At 34.4% G+C, this 21,202-nt stretch overlaps 1 protein-coding gene across 5 annotated transcripts in view; it reads left to right on the top strand.

The window, feature by feature from the left end:
• The window catches only part of LRP1B (LDL receptor related protein 1B), a 761,175-nt gene that overhangs the window by 687,181 nt on the left and 52,792 nt on the right, over positions 1–21,202 (top strand). For all 5 annotated transcript variants that reach the window (XM_052792801.1, XM_052792800.1, XM_052792798.1 and 2 more), the window contains 12 exons: positions 366–472; positions 1,135–1,264; positions 2,294–2,400; positions 3,311–3,443; positions 6,582–6,704; positions 7,252–7,374; positions 7,633–7,770; positions 8,270–8,404; positions 9,433–9,552; positions 11,785–12,026; positions 17,973–18,196; positions 18,458–18,564. In XM_052792801.1, coding sequence (XP_052648761.1) covers positions 366–472; positions 1,135–1,264; positions 2,294–2,400; positions 3,311–3,443; positions 6,582–6,704; positions 7,252–7,374; positions 7,633–7,770; positions 8,270–8,404; positions 9,433–9,552; positions 11,785–12,026; positions 17,973–18,196; positions 18,458–18,564 — 1,689 coding nt within the window. The remainder of the gene's footprint in view (positions 1–365; positions 473–1,134; positions 1,265–2,293; positions 2,401–3,310; positions 3,444–6,581; positions 6,705–7,251; positions 7,375–7,632; positions 7,771–8,269; positions 8,405–9,432; positions 9,553–11,784; positions 12,027–17,972; positions 18,197–18,457; positions 18,565–21,202) is intronic.

Genomic DNA, 21,202 nt, shown 5'->3' with positions numbered 1-21,202 from the left:
AATTACACTTGATATTAACAGGTGCAAAATGAATTTCTAATCTGTGGTATGTATCTCACAAAACCTGTAATAACATAAATGCATTGAAATAAATAATATTTATATAGTCAGCATCTCATAATTTTCCAAAGAAATCTGATAGAACTGAAACGAAAGTATTTTCATTACTATCTTACTATATGTAAATGAAATTTAGTTATAAAATGTTATGAAACAAAATCCTACAGAAAAAAAATCCTTATAGTTTGCAAGTTAGTGGTTTTGACTTTGTTATAGTCATTCACTGACTGGTTGGGGGGGGGTTATGTATAAACTATTTTATGGAAATGCTAATAAGCCTAGGATTGTTACTTTTCTTTATTCAGAGCCTCAAACATGCACTTTGAAAGACTTTCTTTGTGCAAACGGCGACTGTGTTTCAGCAAGATTCTGGTGTGATGGAGACTATGACTGTGCAGATGGCTCGGATGAGGTAGGCTTCTTCCAGGAAAAATATTTCTTTAGAAAATTAGTAGTTTTATATTGTTGGAGAATGGATTCCCACGTATGAATATTTTAAAAAGCAGCAGTGGGAATTCTACATATTAATCCATATATGCAAATATGTTTACTAAATTAAAACTAAACCTATTGAAATAGTTATCCTAAAAAGAGAACATGCGAATAAAATCAAGTTGTGTTTAACAATAGTCTACATCTTTTTGTCCCAGCAATGATCTGGACCTCTTCCCCTCCTGGAAATATTTTGTGTCCTGGTTGGGGAACCACTCTTTCTACACACAGCAGGGGTGTGGTTTGGTTTGGTTTGGTTTGTGGGTGTTTTTTGAGAAAACAGTGTAGACTGTTGTGTAGCAGAAGCTCACTGGATAATGCTTTGCTGTTCTTCTGTTCTTTCCTGTCCCTTTTGTCCCTTCTCCTTTCCTGCCCGTGCTGGACCTCAGATGCTTCCCACCTTCTTAGAGGGTGCAAGCCACCTTTCATGAATCATATCAACAAAAATATTTTATTTCACAAGGCATTACTGTATTTAATAGTTTAGAGGAGTATAGGCTGTCATTTCTGTGATCAGCTGTATATTTACTAATGTTTATATTAAACTCTTGATCTCCTATATGCTTGGTCTTGTTGTACCAGAGGTATTGTGAAACAGGCTGTTCAAGAGATCAGTTCCAGTGTTCCAATGGTCAGTGCATATCAGCGAAATGGAAATGTGATGGTCACGAAGACTGCAAACTTGGGGATGACGAGAAAAATTGTGAACCAGGTATTGTTTTACATAATGCTGAAAAATAAAATGAAGCAAGGGATAAATCATAATGAAACAAGGAGAAAATAAATCAACAAACCAAGATTCCTTGGGAAGTAGGGAGGAGTGCAAAGAAATCTGAAATACTTTCTCTTTCAAATGTGTATCATTGTGTCTTCCTACTCGTGTTTTGAAAACCCCACTTATGTACAGCTATGCAATACGAAGCGTTTGGAGGAACACTATTTGTTTTAATTATGTAGAAATATAATTTGATATTGTATACTCAGCATATAAAATTCTCTGAAAACAGTAATTCTTGGCATGTTACTAAAGCGTCTCTGGGGTTTTTTTGCTTTGTGGTGTTCATTCAAAGTTTACTAGTCCTTATGCAAAGGTTTTCTCTACAAAGTTATTATTTTTGTTCTTATTGTTTTATTTCCTTTTTACTGTCTTGGAAAATGCAGTTGTTTATTTTTTGTGGCAATTTTCCTAAATTTTTTGTAAGCTTCGTCTAGATGGGTGCAACTGATAGAAGCCTATGACAAAACTCCCCTGATTCACAATGCGAAAAAAATCCACCTATATTTTAAATAAAACTGATTAATATGTATTTATTTTAATTGTAATAATGTATACTTTCTGAAACCATGGTTTCTTATACATTTAGCTTATTTTATTATAAGCACTTACATAACTTTAGCCTAACCCTAAGCCCATTTTAAAGAAAGCAATTTTTTTAATATACTCATTCTATGAATATACGTGTGTAGTTACCATTGTTACCAAGCATAAGGAAAACACAAAAAGAAATTTCTCAGTGATAAAACACAAATATCCTTTCAGTATCATTATACAGTTTACTTAGGATGCAACAATTCAGTTTTGTCAAGTATTTCATTGTAGTTTATGAATGTTTGGAAAAGCTCTGGTCAGCTACAAATACATGTTTGCTCACTCTGTTAACCAGATGAAAACATTAAATTATAAAGCAAGTTATTTATAAATTGTCTTTTTCTTAATGCTAAAATATGTGTTTGTAATCAGCATCTCCAACCTGCTCTTCAAGTGAGTACGTGTGTGCAAGTGGAGGCTGTATTTCGGCATCTTTGAAATGTAATGGAGAGTATGACTGTGCTGACGGATCTGATGAGGTAGCTGACAAATTTCTGTTGATTTTTTTTTTTTTTCATACAGTCTGACATGAAATTTGTTAACAGTTTTAGATCTGAAAATATTTAAAGGGGCAAGTGGGGTTTTTTTGCATCCATTGAACACTGTCAGATAATTTAACCCCCTGATTTAATTCCCTGGTAGTTACACTGTTTGTTTGCTCTGTGGCCACCTTTTGGAGTAGACAAATTTGTTTCCCCTAAGTCAAAACCTGAGTGCGGTTCTGGGGGAGTTTGCTTCAGAGACTGCTCCACACTGGCAGTGTGGACAAGTTTGTGTCACATTTGGCTCCCTCTGTCCTCTAGATTCATCTCATACAATCCTAGCAGGTACCTCAGCCTCTGTAGGTCTTCATGCGGTGTTCTTCCTACATGTTGCACTGTTGATAACTTTTTAACAAATTACCACTTTCATGAACAACTTCAAGAAAAAAGATCAAAAATAGTTGTTATTTCTCAGAGCCATAAAGGTGCCAGTTAGAGTGTGAAGGATGCCTGAGCCAAATGCTACCCAGTGCAGGTGAAGACAACCCACTCCAGAGGTTTCTAGTCCTGATTAATCTGGATATAAACCAGTTTGCACTAACTGGCCTCATGTCCAGGGTTGTTTCTTGTAGGGCAGTTGACTTCAGAAATGTAAACATAGCTATTGTTTCCATTGCGAATACTGAGCAACATAAAGAAGTAATACCAGGACATATATAATGTGTGGTTACAATTTCACTTGGACTTCAGGAACTATTTAAATTGCACGTTGTGCTGTCAGGGACAACTTTATTGTATTAAATATGTAGGGCAATGAAAAAGAACATTGGTAAATTTTGCTAGGTTTGTCTTAAGTATGCTGTTGTTCTCATTCATTAATACTTAGTTCGTATCTGTATTCACACAGATGGATTGTGTAACTGAATGTAAAGAAGATCAGTTTCGATGCAAAAATAAGGCCTACTGTATCCCTGTCAGATGGCTTTGTGACGGGATCCATGACTGCGTGGATGGCAGTGATGAAGAAAACTGTGGCCAAGGCGAGAGACACTTTTCTTTAAAAGGCTTACTTTATTGGGGTTATTTATGAATACACGTTAGAAGTTAGTGGTAGCCTGGCCATTCTGAGTGATGAAATGAAAGCTCTGTGACTTCTTTCAACAAAGACAGTATAGCAGCTTCACAAGCAATTTGCAGGATGAAGCAAAACTTACATTGTTTATGCCTCACAGCTCATTGTTCCTTCTTTGCATTTCCTTCCCCAAGGACCAAAAGGTTGTGTTATTACTGGAAACATATTCTGTCTCATCAGGGAAATCGGTAATAAGTCCAGTTGATTTACAGTTTTATAGGCAACAATAAATTACAAAGCCGTGCAATATAATGAAAAATTGCTAAATAAGTAATCTTAAGACCCCAGTTTTCTGTTTGTTTCTGTGGAGATGAAATGTTGCAACTACCCAGAACCCATAAAACCACATTTTGAATTCTCGCTCTCCTTAGAGAGCAGAACTGTGCACATAAGTTGATTCACATGAAGCTAAACACTATTCTTAGACTTTCGGGCTTATGATTAAGCTTCCAAATATGTTTTTGAGAAATACATCTGTTGATCTAATTCTCACAGTTGCTGCTGATTTTTTTAACTGAACCTTGCTTCAGCTACCAGGCAGTAGCAGTGTAACTCTGCACAAAATTCTTAGTAAGTGTAGTAATTGAATAATTGTGACAAAGAAATGCTAACTCAAATTAAAGAATTTTTTTTCAAAAGCAAAATTTTACTCAGCATTTTGTCAGCTTCATGTTTTTTCCAGATTTTTCTTCTTTCCTTTTCTTCAAAGTGAGTAGTTATGTGTCTTAGTCATCTACAGTCACATGATATGTGTCTAACTTCAAAAGCATAATGCAGTACAATAATAAGTAATAATAATCAGAGATGAAGAAAGTAAATACGGAGAAATCCTTCCCTTATTTTGTTGTAAGTCTATTAAGCAACATTTACCACTAGAAAAAACCAGAAGTCATATGGGATGATTAAGTTTGAAAGAGAGACCAGAAAATGAAGAAGATGGGAAGAATGTTCCAGAGATGTTTAGATGCAAAGAGAAGAACATCATATTTGGAAGTGTTGAAGAATGAATTGTTTTAAGAAGACTGAGATAACAAAGTTTTTAAAAATTTCTACTCTATTTTAAAACTGCTTTTAAAATATCTGGACTGTATCTCTTTAAAAACCAATGAAGTGTAAGTAAGTAGTAACGCACTTATTTTATCTGAAGCCCACATTATTCTTTGGATAGCATAATGGAGCTTCTGTGAACTGCAGATTGCTTATAATGCAATAACAAGCCTTTTGCCTAGTTGGTTATTGCTATAATACTTTGCATTTATGTCACAATTATGATTTCTGTTACAGAAATCTATTCTATAAAGGAACTATGACAGGCAGAGCAGTCACATGAAACAAATGCCAGTTTATCTCACTGATAACTAATTTTTTCCTCTTTGGAAATACAGCAAACACAAATGGAGTTTTATTCTACAGCGTTCTAAAACAATCTTCATAATATTTATCTGTAGCCCACTATGCATATTTATAAACGTAGCTCTTTTCAATCTTATTATATAACTAGAATTATGGTTATATTGTGATTACACACACAATTATTTATATTCATGTCTTCTATCATGAAGAATACTTGAATTTTATATATTTTTCCTCAGATAATAGAATATTTCTGTTAATGTTCATACGTTATCTTTGCAATGGAAGTGAATTATATTTGGTAACATAGTGTGAGAGTTCCCAACATCCTCTTACACGGTGGGTATTTCATACAAATTAATTTTCCGGAAAAAAAATTTAAACCATTCTGAACGCTTTATAGCAAAAGAAAGCATTCTGTTGATTTTAATGGGGTGTGAACAGGGCACTGAATGAGTAAGTAAAAAGCCACTGGAGCCTGATCTAACTATTAGGGTGGGTGTAATGCATTGAGGGAAGCCACAGTGAGAGTTTTGGTGTTGTCATATGAAATTTCATTGTTTCTTCCTCTGCAGGTACACAGCTTTATTTTTTTTATACTCTGCTCCTCTCAGGAAACTGAGAATCCAGTTACCATAAAAATGTGTTATAAAGAAAATTAATTTCAAGAAGTTTCCATAACTTCGTTGATTAGTAGTGGTAAAATTTAGTCATAATTTTGAAACAAAATGCCTTCTTACTGCTATACGTGTTAAAACTGAATCCAGCTTGAGCCAATTTTTAAAGCTTGAGCACTCCAGCTTAAAACATTTTCTCTCACCCTCTGTTCCATTTTGTTAGATGATTCAGAGTTCAATCAATACTGAAGTTACATGGAAGAATTTATTCTTGCTGCATTCTGTGTTCAGTAAATATCCTAATGAGAAATTTCAGAACTTACAAAAGGGAAGGGAGTGTTAGAGGTCACCTAGTCTTATCTACTCTGTGCCTACATGTCTAGATCTTCCCTAATTACAGAGTTTATAGTTGATGGGGATGTTACAAGGCTGGCCAAGCCTATTACTCCTCGGGAGAAGAAAAGGTGCTACCTCATGGCTAAGGGACTGCAATCACTTTGTCTCTTCTGAACACGATGTGTGGCTCAGAAAGTGGGAGTAGGAATAGGTGAAGGATCAGACATTCATGTGAAACAAACCTGGACTGAAGCAGCCTTTCACAAGTTTGACCGTATTTCTGTCTTCTGGTTTGTACCGTTCTCTGATAGCACAAATTACTGATGTACCCAGCCAGGTCTTTTCTGAAAGTCAGCATCACCAAAGGAAGTTACAGACAGAAAGGCAGTTTAAGCATCTCCTGGCTAAAAGCAAGGGGAGCATGCCTAGCTGGTGAGTTGTCAGTGTCTGTCTCTGATAAATGCCCCTTCTAGTCAGGCCAAATAGGTGATTCCTAGCTAGCAGTCATGAAAAGGAAGTGAAAGAAATGTATGGTCAAGCAAGAGGTTTTTAAATGAGTATTCCTCTCTGCCTCTCCAACCCTTTCAATTGGGATTTGTTCATTTACTTACGCTACATGTGTCATTCTCTGCAGATACTGTGTGATAAGTGGTTGTACCGGTTCTGTCAAGAATTGACATTCTTTCTTTTGTCTTTCTGTTTTCCTGGGGTTTTTTTCTGTCTTCTTCTCATCCTCACAGGGGGAAATATATGTAGAGCTGATGAATTTTTGTGCAACAATTCCCTCTGCAAACTACATTTTTGGGTTTGTGATGGCGAGGATGACTGTGGAGATAACTCTGATGAAGTTGCTGAAATGTGTGGTATGACATTACATTTTTCAGTGCTTCTCATGTAGTAAAGCAAGAAATGACGTGTAACGTGCATAAGTATATAAGGACATATGTGTCCAAGTTATCTTTATTTTACTTTTAGAAGATTAGCTTGAAATGGGGGATATAGTTTTCTGTTGCTATTGCTATTCATGTAATTTCAGGTAAGATATTTGTGAGAAATTAATCTTTTTGTAGGAAATGCACAGATGGGAAAAAGTTACTTCTACATTGAAATATTGATCATCATTAAGCTTCCTACTTCCTTTGTTTTATTTCTGTCATATGTACTGATTCTCAAAGAGAAGTGTAATTACCCTTATCACACAAAATAATTTCATTCCTTAAATGAAGAACTTATACTGTAAACATTGTTGAAGTGTTATGCCATTAGGTACCAGAAGTTAAAATCAAGTACCATTCATATGTCAAGTACAACTCTGTTCCCATGCCTGCTTATTGCTTTGATAAGGAGACATTAAGGAAGGTTCAAGAATGCTAGCTGGGTAACAGCTGGTTCTGTTTTTTTAATATACAGTAAAGTTTCCATGCCCTCCAACAAGGCCGTACAGATGTAGAAACAACAGGGTTTGTCTGCGACCTGAGCAGATTTGCAATGAGGTCGATGACTGTGGTGATAACTCGGATGAAGATCACTGTGGTAGGTGATATTACCTTTCAAGGCATTCAGATCAAAGAAAACAACTTGAAGGCAAACTTTGTTACAGAGATCTGCTTGTCCTTCAGTAAAGCTTAACTGGAGGTTAGTAGATCAGAATTTGAAATTGAAAGAAATTAAGCTTGAAATAACTTCCAGTTGCTTCCTGCTTCATGGTCGTTCCCATTTATATGTGTCTAAAATAATCTAAGAGTCTTAAATACTGATTTATTTTTCTCTTATTAATTTGTAATTATATAGATAAAATCACATATAAACCAAGACCATGCAGAAAAGATGAGTTTGCTTGTAATGATAAGAAATGTATTCCAATGGAGCTACAGTGCGATTGGTTTGATGACTGCGGAGATGGTTCAGATGAGCAAGACTGCAAAATAAGTGAGTTTGGCTGACAAGATACGTTTTTGTGATTGTAGCAGAAAAGAAATAATTAACTGAGACTTTCATCCATGCAAAACCTACTCAACAACACAGAAGTTAATTAAAGTTGGCGTTTTGTAGTTAAGAGTTAATTCTATTAGACATACCACAAGAGGAAGGCAAATTTTATAGCAATTCAGGCTGTAGTAGTTTTTAGAGTAGTTCTTGAGTTTTTCAAGTAGTTTAGCTATAAGTTGATTGTATTTTATCTTATATTTGCAACAAAATAAATTTTAGTATTAAATTCTTGATGTGAAATGAAGTATCTCAATTAAATACTGTCAATTTATATGCATATGTAGGTAAATACTGTAATGTCATATATTTGTTTAAAATTTCCCTGATACTCTTTTAATAGAAAGATAAATTTGTTATTTGTTGTTGTTATTTTAGATCTCATTTTTAACAGTTTGAGCAAATCTATCAGCGGCTTTTTAGACATTTTGTTTATGTTTAGGTGTCGCTGAATATACATGTGAAGATAATGTGAATCCTTGTGGAGATGATGCATACTGTAATCAAACAAAAACATCCCTGCTGTGTCAGTGTAAACCTGGATTTCAGAGAAACAAGAGGAATAGACAATGTGAAGGTACAGATCTTTTCCATCATCCTTTGCTGTAAAATATTAAGTGTCAACTGCGTAGTCAATTTTCTATGCTGGAGAAGGAGATACATATCACATACTTGTTCCGCAGAGTAAAAACTGCTTCACAGCTATGGGATGAAGAAATCAAGAAAAGAAACTGAAAGGATTTACAGGATGTAGATTTATGCATTTTACCTGGAGAGGTTATCAAAGATTAAGATAGGTTGCGTATGTCAAAAGGTTCAGGTCAGACTATTAAATGATTTTACGATTTAAGGGGTAAATGGGTGATTTAAGGCCTAGTAGATTATTTAACTGAGCAATTGGCATTGGTGTTTAAATTGGTATATGTCAATATTTTGAGATGCTTAAAATAATGAAGATGCATAAAATTGAAATGAAAATAAATAGATTGAAAGTAAAATTCTTTAAAAAATGTAGTCTTAATATATATGATGCCACACTGGTCAGAAAAAAAGACATAGTCATTATAATGAAAGAGTTGATCAGAAAGATCAGATCAATCTACCTTCCCAAAGAATGGGTTGTGAATTCATTTTCTTACTGGTGAGCAGTAACTTAGAGAAAAAGTGGAGATCACTTCAGTGGGACTATCAAAGTGAATATATACTTGCATACAGAAACTTCATTGTTTGGCTCTTAAGCAAAAGGTATACACAGGAACTTTTCCAGTAAGGAATAATCATGTAGTTTTGACTGTACCAGAGGTAGGTATGTTGGAAATAATTGTAACAGACATTTTCATTCTCCAAGTTGATTTCAAGCTCTAATAATGATAGGTTGATATAGGAAGGATGGAGAAATAATCTAAAAAATGTTTCTCAGATATGTTGATTGCAGCAGAAATGACATTACTGATAATTGCAGAAGGCTTCTTTTTTACCGTTGCAACATACACCAATGCTTATGAGTTCCTTTTGTTCATCTGCTTTGTTCCATGATTTTCCAAACATGTTACATACTAATGTATTAAACTATAGGTATATAAATTACAATTCTCTTCCTCATAGATATCAATGAGTGTATGGTATTTGGTGCCTGCTCCCAACACTGCAATAATATTAAGGGGTCATACAAATGTGCATGCGAGAAAAATTATAAGGAGAGGAATAACAGTTGCATAGCAAAAGGTAAGGCTATAAAAATCAAATTAGAGAGACAGTACTAAATCATTTGTTATGTACATGGTTGGTAACACTAATGTGTTGCATATAGAACTTATTTTTAGATAAATATTTCTTGAATGGTGCACAGAAATAATTTTCAAAATCACTCAGATTTACCTTTCATTTTGGTAAGCAGTAAATTCTTATCACTTCCATGTAAATGAACATACTTAATATGAAAGTCCATTTCCAACTCCAGCTTTCTCTATTTACAAAGATATACACAAATAAGAAAAACAGCGATTCTATATTAGCAAGCATATAAGCATTCTGGTGAAGCATTAGAAGCATGAGAGGAGAATCAGCTCTTTCATAGAAACATGTTTTAGAACTTCAGGAATAAATTAAGTAGTATTTGGAGTTAACATGTTTTGCTTTGTCTTGTTGAGAAATCTTATACAAGTCATTTAAGTGGAGTTTTTCTAAGTATAGTCACCTAAGAATATTACTCCCCATATAAGTCAGCTGCCTAGATCATGGTGCAGTGAAGGTAAAGAAATATGCACACATAGATATTATTTGTCTTTCATAAGGCAGAGGTATTGCACAAAATGGAGGTAATTGTGTAACTTTTAAATAATTTTAGAAATGAAACCAGCAATAATCTATCTGCCTGAGTGAAGTTAACATAATCTTCATGGATCTGTATCTGAATAACTGAAAGTATGATTGTAGCATCTCACCTGCAATTTAGTGAGATTTTGGTGTGAATTTGACTTACACCTACACTTGGAGTCTTCAGTGCAGAATGAGTGTTGAAGTTACAAGGTGTGGCTCCTTATATATGTCTGGGCATAACTGGTGCACAGCTATGAGCAGTACCTGATCTGAACCCTATGGCCAGTAAGCACATTATGGACATACATCCTAGAACCATAACAGATTGTATCATGTTAATTCCAGTCTTCTGTTCTTTGTAGCGCACCAGTCAGTAATGCAGGTACACCTGTGCTGAGTAGTTATATGGTGATAGTCAGGTTTCTTACGTGCTTTGTTCACATTTTCTTGAGCAAACATGCTATGGGAAGATCATATTAATGAGTCATTAGTAATTTCCTCTATATGTAACGTGGACTCTATCAGGTTTTAGTATCATTGCCTATTACTGAAGATGCAGTCAGATTATGACAAGGGAACAAACAAGGTTGCTAATTGAGGATAGTGGCTTGTTATTAAAGAAACACAGACATAATTCTGAGGGCTTATAATTTAAAAATCTGGGAATCATTATCCTACATCTGAATTTTTCACAAACTTCATTTCCGTTGTAATAAAGTTAATGTTTCCCTTCTTTCCCTCATTGATACTTGCTTTAATGGAACTCCTCTTTCTTCTTGTATTTAGCAGGAGTAAGGGAACATGATTTTTGATATTTCATGCTCATAAGGAGGAAATGTGTTGGGCAGACATTATTATAAGTTGATTCTCTATGGATAAATGTGATATAAATTAGAAAACTGAAAAATTGCAAGTGCATTCTAACGTACCCAGCAAATTTGAAACTTTCTCAAAGCTTAATTAATAGATACCAGAGAGCATTTTTTTATGAAGAACATACTTTACAACATCTGAATCAAGACGGTACCTAGGTATCCATAAATACCACCCATTCACAGGTATCCGTAAATATTCACTCTGAAGTGAGGATGTATAAGACACAATTAAACACGTTCTGTAGCAGCTTTCATCCAGTTTGCTCATGTTGCAGTCAATTTCAAAACTTCACTGCCTTCACTAAAGATAGGATCATACGATTTCTAATTTCCAATTAAGCAATTTAAAATAATGCTTATTGGCAACTTTGTGTTCCTTTAATATATACAGTTAGGACCCTCTAGACACAACATGCATATAAAAATATGTAGTGATTCCTGTAGGCTTAATGCATAATATCCCCTATTTTTCTATGCTGCTTGAAGTGTTCAAATTCTTATATTACATACTCCTTAAAATACAGTCTTAGGTGTCACAGTGTGAGCTTGGAGAGCATTGAGGTAATTTATATTGGTATCAGAGTATGAAGAGTTGTATTTATTGCCCAGAGTGTGAGTGTTTTTGCAGTCTTCAACAATCAGAAAATAATTTTAACATAAGAAATTATATCACATAAACACCAAAAAGCTACTTGAGTGAAAGACACTGATTTTGCATTAGTTGACATTTACCTTATTTTTGTTTCATTATAATAATCCCTAGGCTCTGAAGATCAAGTTCTCTATGTTGCTAATGACACTGACATCCTGGGTTTTGCATATCCATTCAACTACAGTGATGTTCATCAGCAAATATCACATATTGAACATAATTCAAGGATAACTGGAATGGATGCATATTTTCAAGGCGACATGATTGTTTGGAGTACTCAATTTAATCCAGGAGGGATTTTCTACAGAAAACTTCACGACAGAGAGAGAAGGCAAAGTAGCAGTGGCTTGATAGTAAGTGATCAAAATCAAAGATACATGATACCAATGTCTTTTGATTTACTTTTCTGTTCTGATTGTCTATTATAACGTGTACTGATTTAGTAAATTAAAATGTCTATCTGCAAATGATTTTATTCAAATGGTATATATGTCTACTAATGCCTTTCCATTCAAGACTGACAGACTTGGTCGAGTCTCTAAGAGAACACAACTATAGTATTTTTAAAAGTTTCTACAGAGAAATAACCAGTATGTTAGAGGCTTGGAAAGACTGTATACTGTCAAGATTTTTTATTTTAAGAGAGAAAAGAGAGGTTATAATAGACGCACATAAGCAACACATGGTTTAAAGAAAGGCATGAGTTTCAAATCCTTAGAAAACAGAAAATGTAGATAGGCCAAAGACAAGCTTGATTTCTATAGTGACCATATAAACAATAATATTGGCAAAGCTATGACAAACATTTAAAAATCAGAACAATAAATATTTATTCCTTTATATGTTGAACTGCACAGCATCTTCTTTTGAATAAGCATAAATGTAATTTTGCACTTTACAACAGAAATGTGGATTTTTATAACCTAGGGTGATTTCAAGTGGTCTTTACTTAAAAAGAAAATAAATGCAGATTCATACTAATTTGGCCTAATATATTTCTACAAAATTCTCAAGGAAGCATTAGTGCTGAACTGAAGACAACAGTGTGATCTTTACATTGGTGTTTCTATAATGCTGCAAATTTAGATTTTTATTTTTTTATTAAATGTGATGGCAGAGGAGAGTTTTGAGTTTTTTCTTGACCAGTAATAAATCAGGTTTGAAATAACACCTGTCTGGCTGTTTCCTTAAACTTAGGAGAGGTAACAGGGATGACCTTAGATCACATGAATGCTTTTATATACCCAGTAGTATCAACAGCACTAGCAACCGTAGACTAATCTTTCATCTGTCATTCAACCCTTACACATCTGAAACCACTTCTAAGCACCTTTCATCCAAGGATATTTCCTTTGCAAACGAATGACATTCCTGACCTTTGATGCCAGCAGGGCAGAAAGCCTCAGGATGTAGGCACCAATGGACACTGAAGATACCTTGTGTCTGTGATGACATATATATGGGAAGAGAAGTTAAAAACTAACACTTCCACCTGCCCAGCAGAAGAGGGTCTGGATTTTGTTGACAGAAAGTGTCTGTAAAGTATATCTAAAGTGGAAAATTATTCCTAAGATTTCTAGTAGGTCAGGTATGTCATTTGAGTTTTGGGGAAGGATACCCTGAGAACCTAAGTATGTGTTGAAGATGTGGAGTGATTCTACTATGAGGTTTTTCTCATTTAAATGTGGCAGATACCTGTGCGTAAGAAATCCTGATAGACACATCTCTGTATTGAGGTCATTATTAGAAAATACCGAACTTGTAAAGTCTTGTGAAATTAAAGTGTCAGGGGGTTTTGTTGTTACTTTTTTTTTTTTTTGGTTAATATGCAGATGCCTTCTGCAAGGATAAGTGTAGTCTGCTGACCCACAACCTTTCTAATGGATCTACACTTTCTTACAGGTCCATAAAATTGAACATAAGCTTCCTTGAGACTTCTTCATAGTCTAGAGGTTGAAATTTTCATAGCTGATTTGACTTTGTCTCCCTGTTTAAACTGATAAAGATACAATGTTCTTAGAATTACTCTTGTTTTTCTGAAATACTGAAATACTTTTTCATTTTCGTATCTCTGTTTCACCATTATGTAAGAATACTTTCTAGTCACTTCCTCTTAATTCAAAATTATTGAAAAAATTATGTTTTTCTTTATACACAATTTTCCCCTGTCTCTTCAGTGCAGGTAGATGCTCATGAAGATGCTTGATCCAAGCCATACAAAGTTTTTTTACAACTCTGTATGTGGAAAATGCACAGACTGTATCTGCACATTTCATTTATATTTGTGAAGCATTTACTTCTCATTGTGCTGAACTATTCAGAATATTTTTCCCAGCATTATCTCATTAATACTCAAATATTATTGCCTTATATATAACTGATCAGTAGGTTAATTGGTTTTATAGTGTTGCTTTAATATTGTCACTTAAATTTGGTTTTGAAAAGCTTGAGAATTCCTTAATTTTAACCCAAGTCTTTTAATGGATAAGTTTTCAAAGGTTATAATATAACTTTTACATCTAGACTTTGATATGTAAATCAGGACAGTAAACTTGAACAAAGTCACCTGCATTTTCAGGTAATTACATTAATGCAAAAATCCGTCTCAACTGAAATTGCTCCATAGAATTAGCATATCAAGAGCCTTCCTCAGAGAACAGCTTTAAGTATCTCTTGTATTTTTCTGTGAAAAGGGGTTTAAGCTTGGTACAAATTAAAGCATTAAAGGAAACAGTAAATATCAACTCTTTGGAGTTTATTGGCAGATGCATTCCAATCAAGTTAAGATGGTGTAACTGAATTGGTGATAACTGGTGCAGCTGTTTACTGGCATAATCCTTGGAGAGAGATGTGTAAGTTATATCTGAGGTGAATATTCAACAGAGAGTGACTTGCCACTTAGACTCAAGTGCTGTTTTTCATGAAAGAGGACACAAAGCTGAACATTAAAATAATTGTACCATATAATAGAAAGAAAAACATAGGGTTTGTAATGTATCCAGTCAGTACATCAGCAGCTTGCTCCAGCCCCGCTGTTCTGAGAGCTTAACAAGGACCCTTAACCACTCTTGTGATATATGCACGTATATACTCCCAGGGTTTGCCCCAGGGCCCAGTGAAATTCAGTGCTTCGCTGTGAATGGAAACAATTTCTAGACTGTTTTCTCTAAATAGCATTAATTTATGGTTTTACCTCAAAGCTATAGCTCAGTATGGATGAAGTTTATGTAGTTAGGAGACCCTCTCTTTCTGGAATCCGCTGGTTGGGATTTTTGAATGATCCTACTTATGTAATACAAATGGTGGTTAGGTGAAGCATTGCACCTACTGGGCTGCTCATCTGTCGAGGAAAATTTTCTGTTTTGGCGAGTAAAAGTCTAAACGTTTTCTAGTATTATTTTTTCTCATTTATTTTTACTGTTCTAATAATATATCATTAGATAATGTGTTATTTTTAATGAAGATATTTTAAGCAACAGTAAATCATTGGTTTACTTTATTCCACAGCAATGCCATACCAAAAACATCTGTAAATAGATAAAATAGTGTTCACATGTGCATATGATATAAATTAGATTTGTAATTTAGTCTTCCTGTATTAAAATGCTAAGCATTGCAACGTGATGGGTTCCTGCTGCATGTGTAACATGTTTTCTCCAGTCAAACTCAACTTTAGGGGTTGAAAATTTTTCTGTAATCTACCATTATATCAAAATGGTTTCCAAATTCAAGCTATTACTGCAGCTTATTTTTTTTTTCCTTTGTTTTTCTTTTTTCTTTTTTTTTTTCTTTTTTTTTTAATTCTTTACCTTTAAAACAGGTTTTATGACAGCCATCAGTTCTGATCAAAAGTCGTAATGCTGACATGGTCTGTAGTTGTGCAGAGACTACCATAATATAAAAGGCGATTAGGCTTCAAACCCCAATTCTTCTAATAAGTTGTAGTACGTTATATTTAGCATCAAAGTGGGCTAAGGTAACTGTAGAAAATATTAATGTGATTTTGTTCCTGTATTTTCATCCTTATTCTGTATGCAGAATCATTCTTCAAAATTAACATAATCCAAATAAGCTATTAGGTAAAAGCTCATTTACAGTAAGTAATTTTTCTAGACAGTATGAAAAGATGCCTAAGACATCAGAAATACGATGTAGCTAGGCTGAAACTTAATGAACACAACTGAGAATTACACAGCCGTAGCATCAGCTAGTGTTTTTTATTCTCTTCTTTTAATCACCTACACCAGATGGCTGCTTTCCATTTCTTCTGGTTATCTCCTTATTCATTTGATCTTTAATATGCACCCCAGCATTACTGGAGTTTCACTTCTCCTGTGTAGTTGAGAAGAATGAGGAAGGGTCAGTGATAGTAAGCAACCCAACCTTGTTCCAGAATCTTTTTAAGATGTCCCTTTGTCTCATCTGCTTCTACTCCCAGCTTTTTGGGAACTCTCTCTCACTCTGCATGGTAACTCCCATCATGTGCTTACCAGGTTCCAAAAAAAGCAGTCTTACTGTAAACAGCGGTTCTTGAACAGTTCAAAGAAAGGCAAGGGACTGTGCTGTCCATGATAGCTGCTCTCCTTTTAAAAGAATATTTGGTTCCAGCCTTGTAGGCCAGTGCCATTAACCCTTGCAGTCTCCAAAGTAGTAACTAGAGATCTCCAGGTATGAGCAGCTTCTTGACACAGGTGCGTGCATATTACCCAGAATTAAAAGGAGTTTGGATGAAAAATATAATGACCGTTATCTACAAATACCTGCATTTGGGGTATCTTGTCCTTTACATGAATGTTGCTTGGATAATGTAACAAAGAAAAGAAGAGGTTGTTACATGCAAATGCTACATTTCTTGAAAAAAATAGTTTATTTTTGTGGTATTTCTGGAAGCACGTGCTGGCAGTATCATTCTTTCATAACAAAAAATTACGATACATTATTTTGTTTAACTTCAAAAAAAATGGCTGTGACCCTGGTTTTAAAGAGATACTGTTTTGTAAATGCAGTGATTGTTTTTGCTGCTTTAATACTAATCTAAAGAGAAACTCAGGGTTCTGTATATCTTTAGAACATGCATTCTGTGACATTTTTGCAGAATTAAAGGTTTATGAACGATGAACTATCTAAATTCACCCTTGCGGTCCTATTATTTCACCTAGAGAATGAAATGACCTTTATTTTATGATGAAAATAGTCTACAAATGTCTTGTGGTATTACAGAACTCTGACATCTGAGGAAAACAAGTTATTTTAGGATTTTCTTTCCTGATTTTTAGTTACGTAGCTTAGTAGCATTCCATTACTGCATTTTTCAAGGAATAGCCATTTTTTGTTCATATTTTAACTTGATGTCATTATAGATAAACAGGCCAACAATTGCATATGTATTTGGCTCATGCAGGTCTTGAATTTTTTATGATATGCTGCATTCATGTTAGAAGTGGTTGGGTAGTCCTGTTTTACAGATTTTACTCCTCTTTGCAGTAATTCTAGTAAACTTTTGAGAAACATATTCATATATATCTCCTATTTGCAATATGAATTTCTATCCTTAGGACCATTTTTTGGCATCTAGGACTTAATGATAATTGTGAAATCATGCCAGAGGTACTACAGTTTATAATTTTCAAGTTATAATCAGCCAAGCCTCTTTTATATGTGAAGCTGAACATTCTACTAACTCTAGTTTTAATCGATGGTGGAACACAGGAACAGTTAACAGCAAGGGAAGAGAAACATTTTAAAAATTTCCTTACAATTGCATACTATTATTGGTCACAAAAGGGAGGTAATTTTACACAGTTTTCTAAATGCGGTGATTTTATTTATCCTTGGCAGCCTGCTGAGCAGCTGGATCTCAGGATGGTCTCAAGCACCATTTTCACTGAGGGCTTTGGGATGGGACATCGTACCATAGTTCTGCATGGAGTATAATAGCTGTATAATCTTAATTCTTCCTTTTCCTTTCCTTTTGAATTACAGTATGTAACATTTATTTGTTTCAGTATCAATAGTTCAAGTAGTTCATGCCTTTTTCTTAAAGTAGGTAGCCTTAGACTTGAGAAGATGGTTTTGAACCATTGACTTGTTCGTCCGCATTGAATAGGACTGTCAGCAGATCACTTGGATCTTATCTCCTACAGGTGGAATTTATGTCTTTCCAATGCAGTGTTTTTAAATATTTCACCATATTAAACATAAAAGTTACTTAACTGTAAAAAGTTACATAAATCTGTGACTATGCAGCTACTGTGGAAGATAATTTCCATAAATCTAACATTAACATCTGTTCCTTTTAGTGTCCAGAATTCAAAAGACCTAGGGGCATTGCTGTTGACTGGGTTGCTGGAAATATCTACTGGACTGATCATTCCAGAATGCATTGGTTCAGCTACTATACAACTCATTGGACTAGTCTGAGATACTCCATCAATGTAGGTCAATTGAATGGACCTAACTGTACAAGACTCCTTACGAGCATGGCAGGAGAACCGTATGCAATTGCTGTAAATCCTAAAAAGGGGTATGTATGTTTCAACATTACTCTGTTTTGGTAATTCAAACAAAAATGCAAAGTAGAGTAAGAGAAATAAAATGATGTCTACAAATGTCTAAACTTTTCTGAGTCATTTATTCCTCTGCTCAATTTACCTATGTGTAAATCAGGATCAGTTATCTCCCATCTTTCAGGTAGGTTGAAAGGCTCATAATAATTTAATATCTGTGAAGCGTTTTGTGGTTCTGTTCAGACATCCAGCTTATTTTTTGTTTTTAATACTTTCAGGATGATGTACTGGACAGTTATTGGGGATCGCTCTCACATAGAGGAATCATCTATGGATGGTACTCTGAGAAGAATATTGGTTCAAAAGAATTTACAAAGACCTACAGGTATACAGCTTATCCATTTTTCCTAAGTACATGGTACTTGCTAACTCAGTATAGATTTGTTGGCTGAATTCCAGTTTCTCAGTTTGAAAAAAAAAATATATACTTTTAAAAAATATGTATTCTGGTTATTCTTATGCAGTTACTAGTCAAATTCTTAGCTCTGTTTTCAAATGATACATCTTAATATGACTTAAACTTTTGTAACAAAGCTTAACATGATGTTTTTACAAAACAGTACCAAAGGGCTATATATAATCAGTTAAAATGTTTCGTTCAGTAACACTGAACAAGCAAAATTTAATTAAGGGAACACCAGTTAGTGGTGAGAAACAGTTTTTAAGAATGCATGTGAAATCTCACAGCCTATTCTAGTGACTTTCCTGAATACACCGCAAAATAGTATAAAACAAGGTTTAGGTATTCAAAGAAGCAACAACTTCGTTATCTCAGTATTTTACAGAACTATTCTGAAGCTTGACAGTACATGTTGAGATCTTGTGAATTACCATTATGACTCCATTGGCAGGAGAAAAGTAATTTTTATGACAAAGGAAATGATAAATCCAGAATGAAATGTGTCTCTCTTAAATAGCAGCATCCTGTCTTGCAATCACAAATGATCTGTTCATGACCCATTTTCTCATGCAATATTTGATGTTTCTCCAGGCTTACAATGATAATTTGTTATTATTGCGTTGCAAATTAGGGGTTGTCCAACTTTGGTACGCATATGTATTGAGCCATAAGCTTCTTTCAAGAGGATGCTATCTGAATATCTAAGTATCTCAGAAGCTGCCACTATGACAGCAACAAGTAATAATATTTTAACAGACTGTTAAATCCCATGCTAAGGTGGCCTTATGGTGTTGCACATGCAAATTACATTCATCCCTTAAAAGAAACACTCTGTTGACATGATTAGGTTGAAATATAGCAACTTAAGAAATTTCATATGTGATAAGGAAAGCTTTGAGGCGAGGAGGCTTATGCTCCTTAGGTAAGTAAGAAGCACAATAGTAATAATCATAAAAAATACATAGTCAGTAGTAAATATGGTAAGAAGCTTCTGATTATTCAGAATGAAAGGTGACAGAATTTTATGTTTATCAGACTTGTTACATATTCTTTGCTGAACTTCCTATATAAAACATTGTGAACATATTAGGTATACAAATCATTAGATTTAGTTCTAATTGCTATAATTGTGCTTTTTTTGTCTCTTTATTGTCAGTCCGGTTGATTGCCAAGGTTGTGTCCTATGGAGCCGGTCACCACTTCCCTGGTCATTAAAGGGCATTTAAGACACCCTTTTTTTTTTGGCCATCAGTATTGGATTAGTGAATTAATTGAATTTTTTACGTAGTAATAGTATCAAACTTAACTGAAAATGCAAATATTTACTTCTTCCCTGACCGGAAGCAGAACTGCAAGAGCTTTTCTTTGTAAGATTTTCCTTCATATATTTTATATAGAAAAGTTCCTTATAAACATTTAACCAGACCTCTGTCTTCTTACAAGGATGAATAAAATGAAAATTAAGAAAATTAGCAGAATTACCAAAAATGAGCAGACTTTGCAAAGAGAGAATTTCACATATGCCTTACCACGGTATTGCATTTTCCTGAAAACACTTTTGTGGCATCCTTCTGTGCTTTTCTTCCTTTACTTCATGGTAGAAAGTAGATATTTATGGAGTCTTTTATATTGCTGTCAGATATTTCACACGGATCCATGTCTTTGTAGAGGGAACGCAAAGGAAGAGTCCAAGCCTTTAGTATTTCCTCCCAAATGAGACTTTACCACGATTGTTTAGGTGAAGTTTTTGCTAAACATCTGTGTTCCACTGCTCTTAAATTTATTACTAAATTAGCCTTTCCTATTTCAAGTAAGAGAGAGTGAGAGTTTGAGCACTTGGGCTTGACTTCACAGGATTTACATAACAATGACTATCACAGGAGTGCTGTATAAGTACTTTTTTACATTGTGTTATCTCTGGTACTGTGAAAGATACATTGAGAGTGTTGTTTATTTATTATTTGATATTTAACTATTCTTATTAGAATGCAAAGAATAATTTAAAGCTGGAGAGTGGGGACTGCTTCTAAAATATTCCCCCTTACAGGTACCATGTATCACACAGAGTTGACACACTGTGATTATCTTGTACCAGAAATGATTCTCTTTAGCTGTATGCTGCCTGAATACCCATGTTTCTTTTAAAGAGTGTTTTTTTTAATGGAGTTGCAAATGTAAACATATTTCACTGGTCTTTGTGTCAGACTTCCTCCACTTCCTCTCATCTATCTGTACCTGATTAATTTATGACCTTAAGAGGAGTATTTTTCCTGTTATGTATAATTTCTTTTGATGTCTTTTTTCTGACTTACCTACTTACATAAATAGGAAGAAAAATACTTTTTCCCAATCTTATTAAAAATACACTACAACTTTGAAAGCTCAGAATTAAATTACTTTATGGTTCAAATATTTTTTTCAGGCTGAAGCTTTTGACATGACCTAAAATGGCATATTAATCATTTAATCATTCTCTATGAAACATGGACTGCTTGATTTAACTGTTTAGTTATTGCCTAGAGGCTGGGTAGTCACAATGTTACCTATCTTTTATTCTCATTTG

Source organism: Harpia harpyja, chromosome 7 (assembly GCF_026419915.1).
Source record: "Harpia harpyja isolate bHarHar1 chromosome 7, bHarHar1 primary haplotype, whole genome shotgun sequence".
Lineage (NCBI taxonomy): Eukaryota > Metazoa > Chordata > Aves > Accipitriformes > Accipitridae > Harpia > Harpia harpyja.
This window is presented reverse-complemented; position numbering and strand designations above follow the sequence as displayed.